Here is a 22,702-nt window from a genome sequence, read left to right as displayed (position 1 = left end):
GAATTTTTCATAATTTGTTTTAATTGTGTTTGTGTGTGTATGATAATTAGTTGTTTAACACCGAAAAAAACAGTGGGGAAAAAAATTCCGACAACAACAACAAAGCAGGAAAACAAAACAAAAACGAAAAATTCAAAACAATAATTAACTCTAGTCCATTGTTGTCATTGTTGTTGGTATAGTTTCTCAAAAAAAACAAAACAAAATTCTCTAAAACTTTTTTTTGATTTATTCTTGAAACAAACAGAGTAAAAAACGACAAAATTCCAGGTGTTTTTGGTTTGTTTTGGGTGGTAATTAAATTTCAGAATGTGTTAGCCATCTAAACACACACACACAAACATGTGTTTCTTGTTTTATTTTCAAACAAATTTTCATAAATTTTCAAGTCAATTTACAACGTTCAACGAAAAAAAAAAGAATACACGTTTCCAACAAAGAATAGCACAACAAATGAATGCTACAAAAGAATTTTTGGCTTTGCAAAAATGAATTATTTTATCATTAATTCTTTCTTTTGAACTTTAGATTCTTGTTTTTTTTTTTGATGCGCATTCGCAACATTTCATAATGTTTCACGATTATGTTCCACAAAAATAGAAATGTTGATGATGATAACAAGCATCGTTTGGTTGGTTCCAATGGCTAATTGTTATTTTTTTTTTTTGTTGTCATCACTGAAAATTCGATCGACACCAGAAAAAAATGGAATTTAATATCGATTCTTTTTTTCGAAACAAGTTTTGAGGCATTCTGTTGTTTGATTCGGTTCAATGTTTTTGTCACATTTTCAATGTTTTTTCCATTTTTTTTCAACTTAATAGTTTTTATATAGTATTGGTGATGATTCAAAAAAAAAAAAAAAAAATGAAAATTATTAAATTTTCAAAGAAAGAAAACGACCGAAAATGAAATTCAAATTTATTTTGCTTTCATTTTTCTAGATTCTTTCTCCTAGATTCGAATAGATCGGCAAAATCGGATAATGATGAAAATCTAAAAACAAAACCAAAAGCAAAAAATCGAATCCAAATTAGCCGAATCTGATAATAGTATAATAGCATCATCAATTATTTTTCTATAGTTGGTTTTACTTGTTTCAAACCATACCTAACACTATAGCATAATATCCATTGATTTGTAATTGACCTGATTCGATTGTGATGATGACATGATAATTGGCAAAGAAGTAAAAAGTTGTTGAAAGAAAAAAAAAGTTTTTTCGTAAACGATGATTATGATAACGATGAGAACGATAATTGACCATCGATTTCAAATCAAGAATCGTTTATCATCAATAAAATGTGTGTGTATGAAATTGGTTGCCACTACCAAATTTAGTAGAAAAGAAAAAGATAACACCATTTACACGCACATTCTAGTGATTTTTTTTTCAAATTCTTAACAAGAATTTTGTTGCTGTGTTGCACAAAGTGATGTAATTCTAAATTATCTTTTATTACATGTTTTTGATGATGCAGAATTTGCAGAATTTTATGGACGAAACAAAAAAAAACTTTTTTTCATTCTCTTGTATGACACTTTACCTATCTTTTACTGCTAATGATAATTAATATTTATTTATTTATTTTTTTTTTTGTTTGCATCTTTCATTATCATTCTATGATTTCTTGACATAAGAAGTTTTTTCTACTTTTTCTCCTATCATTATCTTGATCCATTAAAACATTTAAGCTTGTATATAGTGTTTTTTTTGTTTGCATAAAAATTACATTTCAAAATAGACTAGAAAAATCACATGTCAAGATTTTTCTTAATCAAATGGATCACATGCACACAAACACAAACGTAATTTACATCTCTATTTGAAAAGATTTTTATTCATCAAAGAAAAAAGTTATGTAAACAAAATGATGATTATGAAGAAAATTGAAATTATTAATGAATTTTGGAGTAACAAACACCCGTATCCATTGGCTAATTATATCTAAAATGATATAGGCAGAAACAAAATTCATGAAATGTTTGGTTTCTCGAAAATTTTCTCACTTTTTTCTACATTCTTAATAGATTTTAGTTGCAAAAAGAAAAGAAAAAAAGATTGAATAAACTTTTAGTTTATCGACAATAACACGCCATATATTCTTTTTTTGATTTTCCGTTATAAGTCAATTTCATTACGAAAGTTAAATATTAAATTATGAATTCAAATTTGCTTCACATCGTCATCCGTATTATGCATATGGCAATGACATATCTGTGTGTTTGTGGGTGTTCGTTTATATTTTGCAGCGTGCGGTTATTATTTTTTTTATTTGTTTGGTTGGTTAGTATATGATAATTTGTTTCAACACTGAAATCCATTACTTTTCTTAGGTTTTTTTTTCTGGTGGGTGAACAAATTATGATGATGATTATGATGACAATGGAATCCGAGGAATCATTTTCTCAGATTTTCTTTCTTTTTTCTTGCATGAATGAAAAAAATTTCCATTTTGTTCATCCATTTCATTTATCATCATCGAATTTAACCCTTTTTAAATTTCCTCGTTTTATTTTTATTATGAGGTTATCAAAAAGACGTTGAAATTTGATCATCAATGATTTTTTTTTCTTCTCCCCTGGTATTAAATGATATATAGGACCACCAAAATGTGCCTTTAAATCCTCTTCAGTATCATCATCATCATTATTGAAAAATCCATCGTCGATGACTTCATCAACGACGACTACTTTATCACCATCCGCACATGTGACAAAGATTGATTCAATAATCAATTATCCGGCAAATTTATTCTGTCAAGTTGATGCTACAATGCCATCATCATCATCAATAAAACAACAACAACAACAACAATCATCGCCATCATCAATAATGATTGATGATCGATTATGGATTTATTGGCAATTACCAAATGATCATTTTGTATTGACAATAAATTCAAATGGAAAATTATTACGAATACCATTGAAACGTTTAGATCAATTTAGAAAATTACGAAAAAAATTATCTCAATCATCATCATTGTCTAAAAATGCTGATCATAATAATAATAATCGTCTGTTTGATGATGAAATTGCCGATCTACTCGATATGGATTCTGATGATGAAGAAGATAGTAAAAAAGAAAATGTCAATGATGATGATGATGAACAGCGACCTAATAATGTTAATGATTATCGACGTATAACATTAGCATCGAATGATGTTCGATCAAAATTAACAATTATACCACGTTCATCCGAAGATTTTGGTGTTTATCAATGTTGGGCTGAAAATTTTTTCGGTTCAAATCGTCATGAACCTTGTTTGTTTAATCTAACCAACAACGGTAATTTCAACGATATTGAAAATAAACAGATGCTAAAAACATTTGATAATAATCATCATCAAAAATCATCATCATCATCACAATGGAAAAATACAGCCATGTCAAAAAATAAACCAAAACTTCCACGTTCAGTTACAAATTGTACGACAACATTCCTGATTACATCATTATTATCGATTCGTTGTGAACATTTAAATTATTCAACATTTCATCGAAAAATGTTTGGCATTGGCAATGATGATGATGACAATGATGATATAGCCGATCGTAATCTAAAATTTCATTTAATTCTGAAAGAATTATCAAATTATAATCGTAATCGATCAGAAAATTTGATTACAGATATAAAAATTCGACCACCACAAACAAAAAACATTATCACAGCTAATCAAACTAATCCAATTGAACCGATATTTTTAATATCAAATGTACGACCAACTTTTATTTACGAAGCTATCATTTATGTTTCGAATGATTTTGGTTATAGTGATCAAGTAAGTTTTTGTAATTTTTAGATTTTTTTTTCACCAAAATGATACATTTTTCAAATTCTCTAATCCTTTATAATTTAACAGACTAGATTAATTGTCAAAATGAATGACAATAAAACGACTTCATCAACATCCGGAATGAATGGCTATTATAGTAATGATAATGATTATAATAACAATCATTATCAGAATACATTTAGTGAATGGCCATCACATTTACCGTTACCATCATATGATGATGATTGGCCCGATATAAATAGTTTTGATTATCCAGAATATGATGATATTAATGATAATTCATTAATATCATCAACATCATCATCATCAATGCCAATTGGTAAAGCAGATTTACATCAACAACAAAATTCACATCATAATCTAATTAATAATGGTCCATTTGCTACAACAATTTCCCTATCATCATCATCATCATCAAATCAACAACATCATCATGACAAACATCATAATAATCATCATTCGGATATTGATTCAGATATATTAAGTGATGAATTTGGTCTTGATCAATTTGGTCAAAATTCTACAACTAATCAAAATCGTTTTGTATTAATCATTATCATTATATTTACTATTGTATTAATAACATTTTCAACATTATTATCGATTGCAATTGGTCTTTGTTTATATCGTCGTAAACGTAATAAATTGATTGAATTACATCAACAACAATTACAAGAACAACGACAACAACAACAACAACAACAATCAAATCAATCATCATCATCATTATTTGATCAAGGAAAAATGAATGATAATTTTAGTGATGATGATAATCATGATCATTGTATCGATAATGATGATAAAATTGATGGTGAAAAAACAACAATTATTGATTCAAGTTTTACTGAAACATTTCCATTAGATAATTATTCTACTGCTGGTGTTTTTATATTGGATAAAACTCGTTCCAATAATCATCATCCATCGGATTCAATTTTATCAAATAATCATCATTTTTATCAACAACAACAACAACAACCACATCATCCATTAATGATTTATCGTGATTTTGTATCAACACCACCACCACCACCATCATCATCAACATCACCGGCAACATCGATGATACAACATCAATCATCAGCAATGAATATATTGAATCCATTAGTTCAACAATCACAACAACAACAACCAACAATAACATCAGAATTTTTATATCAACCCGCCGGTAATACATCTGGTTTTCTTGATCTTGCTGTTGATCGTGGTAATGTACAACTTATACCATCATCAATATCACCACATTTACAACCAACATCAATGTCATCATATTTAACATTTTCTAATATTGAACAACAACAACAACAACAAACAGAACCAATATCATCATCATCTTTAATGTTTACTACTGCAAATACAAATACAGCAACTATTAATAATAATCTAGCCGGTAATCAATCCATTTCAGAAGTTTGAAAAAACATTGTATGATGATGATCACGCAACTAATGATAATAATATGGAAATGAAATCAACATCTTAAGATGCGGTCATCATCAACAACAATTTTGATTTATATTTATATGTTTGTTTCTGTTTCTGTTTGTGTGTTAGCGAAATTCATGAATGGTATTATATCACGCCATCATCAAATAATGAAAACCGAAAAAAAATGATAAAGTAAAGAATTTCTTTTTCTATTTTCTTATTTATTTATACTGATGATACTTGAAATCTAGTGTATTTAGTGTGTTTAGTGTATTTTCAGTTTTCTAGTCTTTTTAATAATACTGAATGCCGTTTTTCTTTAGTTTTAGCTTCTTATTATTCTTTCATTTGAAATTTCTTAAGGGAATTTAAACATCATTTCCTCACCCTAACGAATCAACTTTTCTCTTATTCCATTCGCTTAATAGTAATTAACAGGTTCGCTACCAGCGACGCATATGTGCGTCGTTTTAGTTCTTTATTTTGAGCCCGACGACGCAAATATGCGTCGTTTTTGTATTACATTTAAGCAAATATGCTTGGTTTTAGTATTCACATTTGATCGAATTTGCGTCGTTTTTGTTTTTACATTTGATCGAATATGCTTGGTTTTTGTATTCACATTTGATCAAAAATGCGTCGTTTTTGTTTTTACATTAGATCGAATATGCTTGGTTTTTGTATTCACATTTGATCAAATTTGCGTCGTTTTTGTTTTTACATAAATGCAAATACTCGTCGTTTAAGATTTTACATTTATTTATCGATTAGATTTTTTCAAATTTCTTATATAATTATTTTTAAAAATATGCGTTGGTTTTAAAATCATTGCCATTCAAAGTTCTATTATAAAAAATTCAATGGGCTGTGGTTAAAGATTTGTTTCTCAAGCGCTGGTAGCGAACGAGTTAATAATAATGATGATAATGATTTTTTTTCTTCTTTCTTTATTATGGATTTTTTTTATGGTGCTACTTTGTTGTTTGCATTACACTCATAGATGATGATGATGATGATTATAATGACAATGATTACACAGATGATGACCACGGTAGGTTCATTTATAGTTGTCTTGTATTTTTTTGTCTTATTCTTTATTTTTTGTTTTTCCCATTGACTTTATCACTGAATTCATTTATTTAGGAACAGAAAATGGCTGTTGATAATAATAATAATAATGAAGAAAATGACTGGAAGAAATAAGGTCAAATATTCTGGTGTCGACAAAAAAAGAAAAGAAAATGTTTGGCTTTCTGGATTTGGTTCCAAATATACAAACACTACTCTAATTGATATCCCTTTGGGGATTTTTTTCTTCTTAATTTTCTTTTTTTGTATTGTTTGTGTCACATCACCAGAATTTTTTTTTTTTACATCCTTGTTAAAATCTTTTTGAACAAATATTTTCCTTATATTTGGTTGTCCACAAACCACGGTGACACAAAACGAAACCAAAAGATAAGATCGCAAACTGACTGGCTGGCAATAATCAAAAAATCCAACACAAACAATTACATCAAGAATCGATTTAAGAATTTTGTTTTATGTTTTTTTGTTTTGTTTGCAAGAATCAATTAAACACACAAAAAAAAAAAAATTTTTTGGATTGTAAATTGAAATCGATTTTTTTCGTTTGTTTGTTTGTTTGTTTGAAATGAATTAGCAAATTTTTTATTTTTTTGATCGATATGATGGATGTAAACAAAAACAAAAAATTCTGTGGCCTTTTCTAATGATTACAGCATAAAGGGTTAATGGAATATGAATGTAAAAATAAACGAATTTTATCAAATCGAATAAATCTTTTTTTTTCATTTTGTTCATTCAAGAATATGATGAATATTAATCATTGAAAACAAAAATTTTCAATTTTTTTTTGTTAAAAACTTTTTGAAAATCAAAAATAATCAGAGTTACACACTTGGTTAACCACGGATTTTTAGCCACCCTTTTTTTCTCGTTTACAGTTGAAAATAAAAATCAAAAATCACTTTGTTTAATTTCTGCATGATGATCATATATGCGTTTAACCCGGAATACAAACGCAAACGCAAACGAAAATAAAATAAATAAAAAATTCTTCTATCTCATTAAAGAAAATTTATTATAAATGCAAACAAACTCAGTAAACATTTGATTCCCGAAACAAAACAATAACAAGAGAAAATAAAACTTTCAATTGTCATTGTCACTCGAATCATCATCATCATAAAAATCCAAATCCAAAAATATGATCATCCAAAAAACTTGAATGTCGAGAATTCACGAATAGAAAAAAAATCTATTCTTTTTTTACCCAAACAAACAAACAAATTGCATTTCCATTTAACTCTATTTTTTTGTTTTTTGTAGTTGTTTCTTTCGATATAATAAATGGAAAAAATGAAACAAAATGAAATGAAAATCAACGAAGCGCAAGGTTTGCTGTTTTTGTTGTTGTTGTTGTTGTTTTTTTACAGCTTTTCATAATGATCATCGCCATCATTTCAAAGCTCTCCAAAACAAATCATCAATGTTTTCCGCAAATTGAAATATGTGTGGATAATTTCTTTTAATTCTACAATATCCATTCATCTCTTTTTTTGTGTTAGTCACATTTTTCAGTTATAAAATAAAAAATTAAATCTAGTCATTCAAAAATGATTCACAACACACACACACACTTCGTTCATTGCACTCATTTATCACATGTGGAGTACATGATGATAACATCTTACCAATGAAAAAAATAACGCCGTATACAGAATCCAACCAGAAGTGGTGACTTTCTTTTCTTCAATTGAATAATATCTATAGGTTTTCAGAACAAAACCCCATCCCCCCCCCCCAAAAAAAATGTAATATAATAAAAATAATATTATCTTTGAATTCTTGATAATGATACCATTGAACCAGAAAAACACGCACACACACAAACTTGATATTGTTTTTGATTAATGGATTGATAATTTTTGGGTTAACATTATGTAATTTATGAAACAAAATCACGAAACATTTTGGTTTGTTTGTTTTGTTTTGTTTCATACTGAATTTCTTCGAATATACACACATTATTATCATCAGAAGAATAACAGGATTTCGATTTTTGAAATTTTAAATGGAATAAAAATTCTTTATTCTAGTAACATGGATGCCATCTATTGAATCGAAAATGAAGTTTAAATTCAAAAAAAAAAAAACAGAATTGTATAGATAAATGGATATTATTTATTAATTTCTTCTTTTCCCGAATTAAATAAAAATTTCCGAATCAATCAACCCAAACAAACCAACAAACAAAGATTAATTATCCATAAAAAAAATGGAACATAAAATTCAATTTGGATTCAACGACAACAATAATAATCCAATAATAATGATAAAATTTGACCGATGTTTTCAAGGAATTTTTGAATCGAAAAAATTTGTCGTGTGTATTATTAATCGTTTGTAATAAATTATCAGAATTTTTTTCCTATAGAATCGTTTGGTTTGTTTGTTTGATTGTTAGTTCTTATTTATTTCATTGATGATGATGATGATGTTGACAAATGTTTTTGCTTGCCGTTCATAAAAACACAATCATCTTATGGACATTTATAAATGGAAAAAATAGGAAATAACATTGTAACGGAGAAAAAAATTTCATTTAGACCAGAGAATATTTCAAAAAAAAACAGTGAGAAATAATGAAACGAATTCAAGGTTATCGTACGAAATATTTCTGATCTTTTTTACGACAAATATCAACTTTTTTTTATTTGAAATCAAAATATATTTTGTTGAGAAAATTCAAAAGAAATAAAATATGAATATACATCACATAAGTTCTTTTATCCATGCACAACAACAACAAAATTATCAACCTGATTTGTAATGTTAATCATTTCGAATAATGGACAATAATGATGATATTGCAATAATCATTATTATGATCAATGAATGTTTAGAATTTGTATTTTTTTTCTACATTCTTCTAAACATTTACGTATTCAGGAGGTACCAGTAAAAAAACACTATCTTCTGATTACAAAAAAAAGAAGAAAAAACCTGTATTAAACAACAATAAAAAAAATGCTTTTTAAAATGAATTTGTTTTTTTTTCATTCACTTTGTTGAATATTTACCATATAAATGTTTCCTTTAATGTTTTTTGATTGAAAATATTTGATTGAAACAGAAAAAATTTTGTTTTAAAATTCATTTTATTTGATGATTTTACTTGGAACAAAAGCAAAAAACAATGCATTTTAAAATATTCAATGTTTTTTGTTTTGTTTGTATCTTTATTGATTTTATCGATTGTAAACATTTTCTATTGAATAAAAGAAAATCTCATTGTAATGATGAAAATCTAATGAAATTAGATCGTAATATGTTAAAAATTATGACCATCGGTCGATGGGGAAGAAAATTTCCAACAAATATTGATGAAGTACGATCATATTGTCGGTAAGTTTTTTGGTTTTGGTTTTGAATTTTCTTGTTAATCTTTGATTCCCATTTTGTTTACACACAAACACTTTTAGTGAAACATCTGAAATGACCAAAGAAGCGGAAAAATTTGCAAATGAATGTTTTTCCATTGAAATCGGTAATACTGCTAAATTGTTTCTATTCGGTTTAAAACGTATGACAAGACAAATGTGTCAACGACGTAAAAATCGTCGTCTTTCAATAATGTTATCAAATGCTGACTGTCGTAATCGTATTGTTTCAAATGATCCATGTCTTTCAATTGTAACTAATCAAACAAAAGATTTAATACCGTTAAATATTGGTAAAGATAAAATTAATTTTATGTGCTGGTAAGATTTTGTTTGTATGTTGAAAAAATTCGTTTGAAAATTTCATTGTTTTCTCATTTTGTTTCATTTATTATAACAAAAAGCTATTATGTACAGTTATTGAAATGTGAACAAAGTTATTATGGACAACAATCATGTTCGAAACAAGATAGTCTTGATATGTGGATTGATTTAATACGTTCAGTAAATGAAGATTCATTAAATTTTGCTTGTGGTGATTATAATGAACATACTGATCGTTGTGATACAATTGGTGAACCGGATTTTAGTCGAAAAAATTCATCAATAAAAGTTGATAAACGTTTCAATTCATTTATGGTTACGGCATTAGAATTATTTGAATCATTAGCTTAAATTAAAAAAAAAAATTAATTTATAATAAATGTTTATTTTCTCGTTTTGCCATTCAAGAATCATATCAAATTCGGAAAAAGGAAAAGAAAGGATTAAAAACGTTATTTGATTTGATTTTTCGCTTAGTTAATTCAATAAATTATTTTATATTTTTTCTCTCTCACTCTCTTTGATTTTGGTTTTTTAAACGTTTTAAGATTTGAAGGTTCCCAATAAAAATTTGATCATTATCTTTTGAATGTTTTATTTTTTTACGTTAATAAAAACTTTAATAAACAGAAAAAAAGAACTACCTGTGCTTGTTGGATACTTTTTGATCAACATCTTCAAAAGATGTAAAGAAATGAGATGATGAGAGATGAGGGGAAAAATTTTAATGAAATTTGTAATGAATAAGACGAAGAAGAAGAAGACGCAGAAAAATTATATTCAGTACAGTGATATAAAAGCAAGGTACTAACCCTTGAAATCCGTAAAAAACTTTTTTTTTCTTATCATTTATTCAATCCTTATCATACTTGAATAATTTTTATTTTAAAATTTCAAATCAAAAGAAAAAAATCATGAATTTTTTTACAAATCAATTTCTGTTGATTATATCAATGATAATATTATATAATATAAATCATCATCAACATCAAACACAAGCAGCATGTATATCAAATAATAAATCTAAATGTTCAATGAAATATGCACAAGAAATTGATCTTTATGCATCACGTATAGCAAATGTTGGTAAACGAGGACGTTTTTTTCCAAAAAACCCGATTGAATTGGAACAATTTTGCAGGTATGATATTTTCATAATTTTCTAATTTCGATTTTTTTTTTTGTTGACGTTTATGTTTTCGTTTGTTTGCCTGTAAATAGTGAAACAAAAAATATGACCAATTTGATGGAAAATTATATGAAACAATGTTGTGAACGTGAACTTGGACATGTAGCTAAAATCTATATTTATAGTATAAGAAAAAATACAAAATTATTATGTTCAAAACGTAGTAATAAACGTACATCAATGATGACAAAATTATTTACCGTTGCACCTTGTATTAATCAAAAGATTCGTGATTTTCAATGTTTGGCTAAATTTAAAAATCAAACTAAACAAATGGTTCATTATGGTGATGATAACGAAAAAATTCGTCGTAGTTGTTGGTAAGTTTTTTCTTTTGGGTGACGATAATGACAGGATTCTTATCGAATGCTTCTTTTTTCTTCTTAGTCACTATAATGATTGGATTGAATGTGAAGAAAAATTCATCAATGATTTAACATGTATCAATGATGAACAACATCGTGAATTTGCTATAGATTTATTACGATCATCACGTGGTGATACACATCGATTTTTATGCGGTGAATTTGATGAAACATCCGATAAATGTGATCATCAAAAAAAATTAAATTCATCATTATTTGATCCAAAAATGAATATGGATTCACGATTACAATCATTAGTGTTTATTGGTCTTCATTTACTTGAATCAATTGGACATAATTCTAGTATTAATTAAATTTTATCATTAAACAAAACAAAACAAAACAAAAAAACTTTGAATTATAAATCAAAAATAATTAATAAAATACAATATAATTCAAGAACATGATCCACGGCTTTTAACGTTATTATTGTTGTTGAATTGAATTTATTTTTCTCATTCAATGATATCAATGATAATTATAATAATATAAATGGTGGTAGTTGTTCTGGTAATGGTAATATGAACATGATAAGTTCTTCAATTATCGATGATCATATACAAAAAAAAAATTATCCTTGAATATCATGTTTTCAGTGATTCTGTTTATGAATAATTTTCCTTCTTTTTTGTTTTTTCATTTAACTAATTATATTTCCGGAATGAATCATCATTATCGATCAAATCTTGATTGAACCCTGATTATAAATCAATGACTTTTTTTTCTGTAGCGATGTCAAAAAAACCTTTAAAACAAATCATTAAGATCATTAACCATTATTTACATTTTTTTTCAGATTTGAATTTGAGTTTGATTAAAGGAAAAAGAATTCGTATATTCACACACTTTATTCCTTGACATTGATCGAATTCATTTTCGTTTTCTTCTCTAACATGTTGAATTAATGAATGACCGTTCCATTCTATTCGTATAATTCAATTGTTTTTTTGTCGCCTCTCTCTCTCTCTCGCTGTTTTTCTCATGCATTCATCCATGACTATCCATGCATGAATCAGCGGAAGAAAATAAAAAATGAAAAACTTTTCGCTTTTAGCGATGATGATGATGACGACCGTGATTTTTTTTTTTGTTCGTTCATTTCGAATGACGAAAAACCATCATTAATTTGATTTCTAATGATAAAAATTTTCAACATGGATGCTAATAACATTGGATTTTTTTTTTGTTGTTGTTTCAAAATCTTAATCATATAATTACCCAACATATAAATGATACGTGCATGTTTGCATGTGTAAATATGTTTGTAAAAAAAATAAAATATTTACAAGAACCTGCTTGAAACATTGTAAAGTCATTTTTTGAATCATACACAACACTGATATTCAATCAGATTCGAGAGAAAGAAAAAAATAACTCTGAAGGATACTATTCACTTTTGTTTTTCCCATATCTACCAAAAGTAAAATTGTAAATGAATTTTTTGTTGTTGTTGTTGTTGTTGCTTTTTTTTGCATCCAAATAATGAAAAGGTCATCGATAATGATAATGTTGATTATTATTATTTACGTTTTTCTCAATTAACTGAAAAAAAAACAAAACAAATAAAAAATTGTCAAACAAGATTGATAAGTAGTGGTACTTAAAATTTCCAAAACATTCATATTATACTGGTTGTTTGTTTGTTTGTTTGTTTCTGATTTACGAACCGAAAAGCAAAATAAATATTCAAAAAAAATCTTGAATTTCTACATCAACATTCTCATTCGATGTTATCGTCGTCTTTGGATTTCTTGTTTTTCTTTTCATGAATATTTTTTTCGAAAAAAAATCCACAATATAATCATCCTGTTTATTTTGTATTCCTCTTTTTTCTCCAAAGAATTCTTTTAGAAATTTTTGAATACATTACACACGGGTACATTTGATCATCATCATCTATATATAGAGAATAACATCCAAATGAAATGTTGTTAATTTGAATTTCATTGCATCAATTCAATTCAATTGGTTGAATTTTTTATTTTTGTTTGTTTGTTTGTTTTTTTTTCTTCCAAAGAAAAATTCTTATCAATTCAATTTGATTTTATTGCTATTGCGTCAATTATGCGTTTAATAATAAAAAATCTATCATCATTTTTCATTTTGATTATCGTTTTGATGATCATAATGATTACCAATGCAACATTAATGGTAGACAAACCTGAATGTAATGAAAAACGTATGATGAAAGTTGATCAAGATTCAATTGCATTAAATATGTTTGGTTCGGATCGTCGATATCCGGTCAAACGTGAAGAAGTGAAAAAATTTTGCGAGTAAGTAATTATTTGAATTTATTTATAATCATCGATTAACATTATTTCAATTTAAAAAAATAAATAAATAAACAGTGATACTGGACGTCATTTAGATAGTTTGGATAAATTTACTAAACAATGTTATACATCCGATGTACAAAATATGGCAAAAATATTTGTCTATAGTAATAAACGTACAATGAAAATGTATTGTGGTAATAGTGGTGGACGACGTAAACTTAAACGTTTACAAAAATTATTAACAATTGCACCTTGTTTAAATACCTATTTACATCAGGATAAATGTTTAACACAATTTTTATCCAAAATACGTAATCTTATACAATATAAAATGAATGGTGAAAAAATCTATTATACTTGTTGGTATGTATTTATTTTGATTCAAATTATTTAATCGTAATTTCATTATTTTATTTTTTTTTCAGTTATTTTGTCGATCTAATGAAATGTTTTGATCACCATTTATCTAAATTATCATGTGCAACTGCAGAACGACTTGAAGAATTTGCTAATCTTGTACAATCATTAAATGGTGATATGATTAATGTATCATGTGGTGAATATACGGAACAAACTGATCGTTGTGATCATCTTAAACCATTGAATCAATTTAAAACCGATCCAAATACAACACAACGATTATTAGATCCAAAATTACGTTCATTTTTTTTCACAAGTATCGCTATGTTTGAATCGATTGGTAATGGCAATAGTACAAATAATTTTTAATAGTAAAAGTCACTTTTTTCCCAAATACACTCATCATGTAATTTGTAAATATTTTTTTAAATAATTGAATAATAATAAACGAAATGCTTTAAATCATTATTGATCTGTAAATCTATCTAAATCTCTATCATTTATTGCTTTTTTCCAAATAAAAAGGACATAAACAACACTTGATTATTTTAAAAAAAATAAATTTTATAATTAAATGTGGAAATTGATTCAAGGTTGCATACGTAAAGCACCATCCAAACGGATAACTTCACCATTTAGCATTGGATTTTCAATAATAGATTGTACTAGATGTGCATATTCATCAACATGACCTAAACGTGGTGGACATGGAACCGTTGCTGCTAATGCTTTACGTGCAGGTTCCGGTAATGCAGCTAATAATGGTGTATCAAATAAACCGGGTGCAATAGTCATTACACGAATACCATGTGGAGCGAAATCACGTGCCATTGGTAATGTCATTGCTACAATACCACCTTTACTAGCCGAATATGCAATCTGACCGATTTGGCCATCAAATGCAGCAACCGATGCCGTATTTATGATAACACCACGTAAACCATTTACCGATTCATTTGCACCGATCAAACCGGCAGCCAATCTAGATACATTAAATGATCCTATCAAATTGATTTCAATAACCATTTGAAATTCATCCAATGAATGTGCTTGATTTTTACGAAAATCATAGGTACGTCTTGCCATACCAACACCAGCACAGTTGATAACAGCATCAAGACGTCCAAATTTGTCTTTACATGCATCCAATGCACTTTGAACTTCGCTTTCTTCGGTTACACTTGCTGTTATTGGCAATACATTTGGACTATCATATTTAGATTCTTCGTGATTACGATCCAAAGCAACAACACCTTTTGCACCTTGTCGTATTAAACGATCAACAACACCACGGCCAAGACCTATTCAAACAAATGAATAACAATGATAATTTATCATGATATAGAAAATCAGATGATTAACATACCCGATGCACCACCGGTTACCAATGCAACCATTCCTTTAATCGATTGTATACCACTCATTTTTTATTATTATTTCAATTTCAAACAGTTTTTATTAAACAACAATCCAGATTTATTTTATGACTTTATACAAATAAAACAAACGATAAATTTTTAGGGTACATGTATTACAATTTGGTTAATTTATACGAAAAATGATGATAAATTGGATGATCACAGTTTTCGAAATGATAAACAATAACACAGACACGCGCTTGTGGCTTTAAAGCATCATCATCAGTCGAAATGGTCGTAAACGAGCCGAAATAGAATAACACACAGCAAATTTTCGATTTGCACATGTGTACAATAAATGTAAAATAATGAAGACCATTGATTGATGATAATTTTGAAGAATTTTTGAATTGTAAACAATTGTCCATACATTAAAAAAGGAGGAGCTTCGATTATTATTTTTTTTTTTTTGAATATGATAAAAACCGCCAATCAATCCGAATTTTCAATGAAGTTTTTTCTCCTTTATCCTAAATCACTATGGTAATAATTTATTTAATTGAAAAAAAATTAATTTTTTTAATATCATCATTATATTTTATCTTATCTGTTTTGATTGGTTTTTTAAAAAATATTTGATAAAAAAACACAACTAAAACAATTAATTGCATGAAAATTTTTAGCTATGTTTAAAAATAACTCATTCCATCAATCGATACATATTTATTTAAACTCCTAATTATTGTCTCAGGTGATAAATTTTTATTAAATTATTTTTAAAAAATCACTACGTCTTTTATCATCATCATCATCAAAACATCTTACAATGAATAGCATCAGTTTTAATCGTTTAATGCTTCGAAATCATCGTCGAACAAAACGACAATTCTTCTTGATCAATGTTAAAAAAATGACAATGAAATCGGCAAATATAATTGTTAAACAAGATTATTATATTATCATATCGATGTCTAAACGTCGTATTCGTATACCATTGATAAAAATCAAAGAAATACGTATCGGACAAATGACAGATTCATGGATTGAATTTGTAACGAAATTAAAAAATAAATCGAATAAATCTAATTATGATCATAAAATGATCAAATTATCAGATGATAAAAATTTACAATCATTTTCATTGATTATCAAGCGAGATGATCATCCATTATTATGTTATAGTTGGGATTTTTGTACGGAAAATATTGATCTTTTTAAACAGCTTATAATGACTGAAATGCAAGAAAAAATTAACGAATTGAATCATCTGAATAGTTTTGAAACACATCAGGAGTAAATTTTTTTTTACATTTTGCTTTGTTGTTTAGTTTAATAAATAAGATTTTCTTATCTAATAGAATGTTGGAATTTCTGTATCGAAAATATCTTCTGAAAGAAGGTAAAGAGGTAAAACATATGTTTTGTCATCAAACAAAAACTTTAAATAATGAAGAAAATATTATTGTTACCGATTATCATCGATTACAACGAAGATTTCAAAAATTTCTTCATAATTTAAATCTAACACTTGATAGGCGTTATTTTCAGATAATTATGGTATGTCATCCATGTTAATATCAATCTTTTAATTTTTTATGATGGATTTTTTTTGCTTAAAAATCAGGAAATGAATGATCAATTAAAATTGAAAAATAAATTTGAATTATTCGATCTAATCAATCAATTTGATTGCCGTCCATATTTTAATTTTCTATTCAACAAGTAAGTTTCAAGATTCATTCTTTTTTCACTTGAACTTTTTTTCATATATTCGACAGATACTCGATTCATGGTGATGATGATCGAATATCTCGTGAAGGATTAATTCATTTTTTGATTGAAGAACAACATGAATCGCCGGATGAATTGGAATTGGATGAATTAATGGAAAAATTTGGTGAAAAAATTCAAGAACAACAATTTATTACACGTCGTGGTTTTTATTATCTAATGGAATCACCAAAATGGTGTGAATTATTTGATTATGATCAAAAAAAAGTTTGCCAAGATATGACACGTCCTATGACCGATTATTTTATTGCATCATCACATAATACATATCTAAGTGGTGATCAATTATTATCACCTAGTAGTTATGAAATGTATAGACAAATTTTATTGACCGGTTGTCGTTGTATAGAGATTGATCTATGGGATGATGTAGGTGAAAATGGACCGGGAACAACACGTCCTGTTATCTATCATGGTTATACATTGACAAAAAAAATTGAATTACAAGGTGTTTTGGAAACGATCAACAGTGTTGCATTTGAAAAATCTGATTATCCATTGATCATATCGATTGAAAATCGTTGTAAACAACAAGAAAATCATCGCCGTATTGCCCATTTAATGCGAACAATTTTCAATGATCGTCTATATCTTGAACCAGTTCCAGATGATTGTTGCCAGTTTCCATCACCGGAACAAATGCGTGGAAAAATTTTCATAAAATGTTCAAAAAATCGTTCATTAAATGAACATTTTCTTTCCGGAACTGATTTTGATGCACGATTACCATTAGGAATTATGGATGTCTATATCATGTCAAATGATAATCGCCGTAATCATATGACACAGATACAACATCTAAATTATTCAAAACGTCAACGTCATGAACCGATGGTTATCATTAAAAATGATGTTGAAGAAGATGATGAAAGTTATTTGGATAGATCATATAGATTACCTATTATAAGAGTGAGGCAAACTAACTTTATGAATCGAAGAGTCATTTCAAATATCGATAATTTCAATGCTTATGATGATGACGACGATGATGATGATGACGAAATACGTGGTGCGGAAAGCATTGCTTTGAAAAGAAGTTCGGTAAGACAAAAAAAAATCCTAATATCAATCATTGATTTCTGATTGATTAATTTGTTTTAGGATCATCATTGGGATGAATCATTTTCATCATGCATTAATTATTTTGAAACCAGAAAATTTTATTCGATAAAGAAATGTCTTGAAGAATGTAAGTGTTCAATGTAATTTTTGAACTGATTTTAATTGTTTAATTGATTTTTTTAGTTAAAATTAATCATATGATATCACGTGATGAACGTAAATCATTGGAAATAAATTTTGATGAATATCGTCAATTTACTAAAAATCATATGGTACGTGTTTATCCAAGTGGTTGGCGACAAAATTCCAGTAATTATAATCCATTGGATCATTGGAATTGTGGTGCACAGTTAGTTGCATTGAATTATCAACGTTCAACATTACCAATGTTTATGAATAATGCATTATTTTCATTAAATGGTCAATGTGGTTATGTATTGAAACCGAACCATCTTCGTCATGATTATCCAAATAATCTATCGAACTTACATCCACCATTAATAAAATTACGTATAAAAATTCTATGTGGTCAATTTTGGAATACATTTCATAATATGTTTGAATGTCAAAAAGTACGGCTAAAAATTATCACACGTGTTTATTGTGGTAGTAATCGTACATATCGTCAACCAACCGATACGACTAGTAATGGTTTCAATCCAATATGGAATGAAACATTTGAATTTCTGATTGATCAACCTGAATTAACATTCATACATTTTACATTAACAAATCATGATAATTTTTTTGCTCATTATCTAATATCATTCAAAGCAATGCGTAAAGGATATCGTTTTGTTCCACTATATGATAAAAATTATCGTTTAATTAGATTTACAAAACTATTTTTACATATTGATTATTAATTTATAGGAATTTTAATTTATTTATTCAATATCATCATCACTATTTTCAGTTTTTTCAATAAAATTTTCATTTTCCATTTCAATTTGTTGTTGTTTTAAAAGTTTTTCATCCTCATCTTCTGGACGTTCAGTTAACCATAGACCGGCATCAATACAACGTTTCATATGATATTCTGCTTCATCATCATCCATCTGTTTTAATGTTTCTTTTAACAATTCTACATCACGTTTAATGAAACATTGTTGTAATGGCTCCGGTAACGAATCAAATACTTCTTGTGCATCTAAACCACCGGGGCCAATTAGCTTTTCGGTCGAAGGTTTTTCCGATTGTTCCTGAATGGCACGTTCGATTCGCATCTCTGCAGCTGTTCCTATACGTTTATGAAAATCTTCAATTTCTTGTTGCCAAAATTGTTCGAATTTTTGCCAATTTTCACGTGCTTTACTGAAAAATGTTGGCAAACAATCTCGTGGATCTGTACCACGTACCGTTTTAGCTAAATCAAGAATTAATTGTATCAAAACAGCCTGACGAACAATATGTTCAAGTAAAGCAGTACGTTCTTCAATCTTCAACTGTATACACCATAATGATAGATAATCCAATGAATGTTGACAAACAATATTAGGATTTTCAACCAAAATTCTTCTAGAATCATCGAAACGTGAATGAAAAGCAAAATCACGTATAATTGATTCATATTGTTCAACGTGTTTAGCATATTGATCCATTTGTTCATCACTTATTTCTTTATCATTGTCACCATCATCATTAGTTGATCGATAAATTTCATTATCATTATTTTGATTTTTATTAATTAATGTTTTACTCCATGAATCATGACTAATTGTATCAACATTCCATGGCTGTAAACGATCAATACGATTCCATTCACAAAGTTCTTGTTCAAGTTTTTGTTTTTCCATTAAAATTTCTTCTTTTTTCTCATCATTATCATTAACATTAAATTTGGATAATTTTTGTTGAATTTCTTCTAAACGACAATCAATATCGATTTTAGTTTGACGATGTTTTTCCATTCGTTCTAAACGAGCTTGATGTCGCCAACGAAATAATGATCCAGTATCAATATTTGGATGTGTATCATCTTCATCATCCGATATTTCAATACGATTCCAACGGCTATAATCGACCATTTTTTGTTGTTGTTTTGTTTAGATTTTTCAAAAATTAACTTTAATCAACGTTGACGTCAACAATAACTGAAAACTAATGGAAAAAAATAATAATAATGCTAAACAATTAAATTGCTTTGGAATTTTATATAATCGATATTCGATCGAAAATGGAAATTAAATTTTTTCAAGAAAAAAAAAGATTTTATTTCAATTTTTTTTAATTTGTTTGTTTAAAATATTTTGTTTGTTCCCCTATAATATAATTATATAGAACAATACAGTGTGTTTGCGTGTGTGTGTGTGTGTTGCAGTAAAATTCTTTGATTTTCGATTTTGCTTGACGACGACAACGATGATGATGATAATGTGACAAAAAAAAGGTGATGGTGGTGGTCAGTTATAATGATGATAATTTGGATTTATTTATTTTTTGTTATTTTTTTTTTTTTTTTTTTTTTGATTAAGATTTCGTTATTTTGTTGTTGTTTGCATTAGAAATTATCATGATAATGTCTGGATGTGGTGATTGAATGAATGAATGAAATTTGATGATGAAATGAGCAACCAATTGAAGAAAAACTTTTTGTTGAAAAAAAGGTAATTAGAATACATAATTGATTGATTATGTCATTGGATGTGTGAAACAAAACAACTAAAACAAGAAATAATCTAAATTATTATTTAGGCCACATGAAATTTTTTTTCAAATTATTAAATATCATTAGTATTTAGTAAATGATTTTGTGTGTGTTTTGTTTGTAAAAATTATTTAACGCGTTCGCTACCAGCGACGCATATATGCGTCGTTTATTTGCTGTAGTTCTATGTGTTTTTCAAAATCTCCGGTAGCGAACGCGTTAAATTTCTTTTTTTTTTTTGAAAATGATTTTGCTTTAAACTAGATCGGATGATGATGATGATGATGAGAAATTCATGAATTAAAATGATTTCGTGATGATAATCAAACCAACCAATCGGTTTCTGTGAATGAATAATGATAACGATAATCAAATGAATAACAGATATTCTTTCTTCTTTCGTAACTAATAAAATGATGAATAAAAAGGGTTTGAATGTGTGAAATATTATGATGAATATTTTATTTGCGGTTATTTGGTTGTTGTTGTTGTAATCAGTATATAATTATCACTTGAAAATTTAAAACATTTATTTAAATTATAATGATGACAGATTTCGATTTATTTTTTCACTGAAAAAATTGTGTAATTTATTTATTTGTGTGTGTGGGTGATCATCATATGCATTTTTTTCCAAAAAAAAAATTAATTAATGTTATTGTTGGTGGATGATGGGTGATAATGGATAATGTTTAGCTTGAATGTCATTCACATTGAATTTGATTTAATTTAATTGTATTTAAAAATGTAACAAATAACAAATGATGATGAATAATTTTTTTTTACTATTAAACTATTTTTCTTATACAACATGTGTGTGTGTGTGTGTGTATTTATGTGTAAAGATGTGTAAATCTTTGTGTAATTTCAAACAAACAGGAAAACAAAAACATTAAACAATTTTACTTTTTTTTCGAAAATCAATTATAATTTGAAAATTCAATAATCCAATAATAAGATGATGATGATGATGATGAAAAAGATAAAATCAATTTGATAATGATGTGGGGGCATGATGAACACCTTTAGGTTGATATCAATTATATCCTTAATCATCGATCATCATTTGATTAATTGATTTATTCTTCTTCTTCTTCTTTTTCTTAATAATTTTTTTTGTCTGTTTCTTAGAAATTAAAATAACAAAAAACAAATAATATTATGATGGTAATGATAATGATGATGATGATGATGGTGGAAGGCGTTTTACAATTTTAAAATGTGAATTTTATCATAATGTCTACAAATGATATTTGTATGTTTGTGTGTGTGTGTGTTTGTGTTTCAATCACTATCTTTTTATTACTTAAACTTTATAATGAAATGAACATAAACAAAAACAAAACAACAAAAGAAAAAAAAACACAATCAATTTAACATACAAATAATTAATTGAATGTAATGAGAAAACAAAAAGAACATCCAGGTTAAATCTTTTCTTCTTTTTTTTTGTATGTGAAAATTCGATAACAATTTTAGATAATTTTGATAATGATGATGATTACAAATACAAATCCTTCGATATTTATTTATTTGATTTGATAATAAAGATGATGATGATGATCAATATGACTAGGTGTTTTGTTTTGTTTTTTAAAATTGATGTATTTTAAATTCATATGCATGTATGT

At 27.2% G+C, this 22,702-nt stretch overlaps 7 protein-coding genes across 7 annotated transcripts in view; 5 read left to right on the top strand and 2 right to left on the bottom strand.

Moving 5' to 3' along the window:
• The window catches only part of LOC113798533 (uncharacterized), a 45,643-nt gene extending 38,544 nt beyond the window's left edge, over positions 1-7,099 (top strand). The window contains exons 12-15 of the mRNA XM_075819464.1: positions 2,604-3,787; positions 3,869-5,422; positions 6,231-6,281; positions 6,374-7,099. Coding sequence (XP_075675579.1) covers positions 2,604-3,787; positions 3,869-5,218 — 2,534 coding nt within the window. The 3' untranslated portion in view covers positions 5,219-5,422; positions 6,231-6,281; positions 6,374-7,099. The remainder of the gene's footprint in view (positions 1-2,603; positions 3,788-3,868; positions 5,423-6,230; positions 6,282-6,373) is intronic.
• A 2,240-nt stretch (positions 7,100-9,339) lies between these two features.
• LOC113798579 (uncharacterized) lies at positions 9,340-10,525 on the top strand. Its single transcript, XM_027349136.2, has 3 exons — positions 9,340-9,661; positions 9,739-10,017; positions 10,101-10,525. The coding sequence occupies exons 1-3, from the start codon at positions 9,453-9,455 to the stop codon at positions 10,369-10,371; spliced, it is 759 nt and encodes a 252-aa protein (XP_027204937.2). The 5' UTR covers positions 9,340-9,452; the 3' UTR covers positions 10,372-10,525.
• A 202-nt stretch (positions 10,526-10,727) lies between these two features.
• LOC113798570 (uncharacterized) lies at positions 10,728-11,976 on the top strand. The gene is made up of 3 exons (XM_027349128.2): positions 10,728-11,161; positions 11,242-11,529; positions 11,597-11,976. Exons 1-3 carry the CDS (start codon positions 10,935-10,937, stop codon positions 11,886-11,888), a joined length of 807 nt encoding a protein of 268 aa, XP_027204929.2. The 5' UTR covers positions 10,728-10,934; the 3' UTR covers positions 11,889-11,976.
• A 1,482-nt stretch (positions 11,977-13,458) lies between these two features.
• On the top strand, positions 13,459-14,693 carry LOC113798577 (uncharacterized). The gene is made up of 3 exons (XM_027349134.2): positions 13,459-13,850; positions 13,926-14,216; positions 14,279-14,693. The coding sequence occupies exons 1-3, from the start codon at positions 13,639-13,641 to the stop codon at positions 14,580-14,582; spliced, it is 807 nt and encodes a 268-aa protein (XP_027204935.2). The 5' UTR covers positions 13,459-13,638; the 3' UTR covers positions 14,583-14,693.
• scu (hydroxysteroid 17-beta dehydrogenase 10) lies at positions 14,690-15,723 on the bottom strand. The gene is made up of 2 exons (XM_027349135.2): positions 15,580-15,723; positions 14,690-15,514 (listed from the first exon to the last, which is right to left on the bottom strand). The coding sequence occupies exons 1-2, from the start codon at positions 15,635-15,637 to the stop codon at positions 14,802-14,804; spliced, it is 771 nt and encodes a 256-aa protein (XP_027204936.2). The 5' UTR covers positions 15,638-15,723; the 3' UTR covers positions 14,690-14,801.
• A 549-nt stretch (positions 15,724-16,272) lies between these two features.
• On the top strand, positions 16,273-19,373 carry LOC113798592 (1-phosphatidylinositol 4,5-bisphosphate phosphodiesterase zeta-1-like). Its single transcript, XM_027349151.2, has 6 exons — positions 16,273-16,864; positions 16,930-17,128; positions 17,196-17,293; positions 17,350-18,403; positions 18,464-18,551; positions 18,608-19,373. The coding sequence occupies exons 1-6, from the start codon at positions 16,398-16,400 to the stop codon at positions 19,288-19,290; spliced, it is 2,589 nt and encodes an 862-aa protein (XP_027204952.2). The 5' UTR covers positions 16,273-16,397; the 3' UTR covers positions 19,291-19,373.
• Positions 19,280-20,587, bottom strand: LOC113798593 (hsp90 co-chaperone Cdc37-like). The gene has a single exon (XM_075819718.1). The coding sequence runs from the start codon at positions 20,449-20,451 to the stop codon at positions 19,312-19,314; it is 1,140 nt and encodes a 379-aa protein (XP_075675833.1). The 5' UTR covers positions 20,452-20,587; the 3' UTR covers positions 19,280-19,311.
• Positions 20,588-22,702: the final 2,115 nt, after the last annotated feature.

Source organism: Dermatophagoides pteronyssinus, unplaced genomic scaffold (genome assembly GCF_027571235.1).
Source record: "Dermatophagoides pteronyssinus isolate colony J.1.1.1.1 unplaced genomic scaffold, Derpt_VIB-CSIC_2022.12 sq0004, whole genome shotgun sequence".
NCBI classification, from domain to species: domain Eukaryota; kingdom Metazoa; phylum Arthropoda; class Arachnida; order Sarcoptiformes; family Pyroglyphidae; genus Dermatophagoides; species Dermatophagoides pteronyssinus.
The sequence above is the reverse complement of the archived record's forward strand: the minus strand, read 5'-3'. Positions and strand labels throughout refer to the sequence as shown.

Coding starts and splice junctions, on each gene's coding strand:
- LOC113798592 (XM_027349151.2), top strand. CDS start 16,398: ATGAATAGCATCAGTTTTAATCGTTTAATGCTTCGAAATCATCGTCGA. Junction 17,129..17,195: donor GTTATTTTCAGATAATTATG/GTATGTCATCCA, acceptor CTTAAAAATCAG/GAAATGAATGATCAATTAAA. Junction 18,404..18,463: donor TTGCTTTGAAAAGAAGTTCG/GTAAGACAAAAA, acceptor AATTTGTTTTAG/GATCATCATTGGGATGAATC.
- scu (XM_027349135.2), bottom strand. CDS start 15,637: ATGAGTGGTATACAATCGATTAAAGGAATGGTTGCATTGGTAACCGGT. Junction 15,515..15,579: donor GGTAACCGGTGGTGCATCGG/GTATGTTAATCA, acceptor TTGTTTGAATAG/GTCTTGGCCGTGGTGTTGTT.
- LOC113798577 (XM_027349134.2), top strand. CDS start 13,639: ATGCGTTTAATAATAAAAAATCTATCATCATTTTTCATTTTGATTATC. Junction 13,851..13,925: donor GAAGTGAAAAAATTTTGCGA/GTAAGTAATTAT, acceptor ATAAATAAACAG/TGATACTGGACGTCATTTAG. Junction 14,217..14,278: donor AAAATCTATTATACTTGTTG/GTATGTATTTAT, acceptor TTTTTTTTTCAG/TTATTTTGTCGATCTAATGA.
- LOC113798579 (XM_027349136.2), top strand. CDS start 9,453: ATGCATTTTAAAATATTCAATGTTTTTTGTTTTGTTTGTATCTTTATT. Junction 9,662..9,738: donor GAAGTACGATCATATTGTCG/GTAAGTTTTTTG, acceptor AAACACTTTTAG/TGAAACATCTGAAATGACCA. Junction 10,018..10,100: donor AAAATTAATTTTATGTGCTG/GTAAGATTTTGT, acceptor TATAACAAAAAG/CTATTATGTACAGTTATTGA.
- LOC113798593 (XM_075819718.1), bottom strand. CDS start 20,451: ATGGTCGATTATAGCCGTTGGAATCGTATTGAAATATCGGATGATGAA.
- LOC113798570 (XM_027349128.2), top strand. CDS start 10,935: ATGAATTTTTTTACAAATCAATTTCTGTTGATTATATCAATGATAATA. Junction 11,162..11,241: donor GAATTGGAACAATTTTGCAG/GTATGATATTTT, acceptor GCCTGTAAATAG/TGAAACAAAAAATATGACCA. Junction 11,530..11,596: donor AAAATTCGTCGTAGTTGTTG/GTAAGTTTTTTC, acceptor TTTTCTTCTTAG/TCACTATAATGATTGGATTG.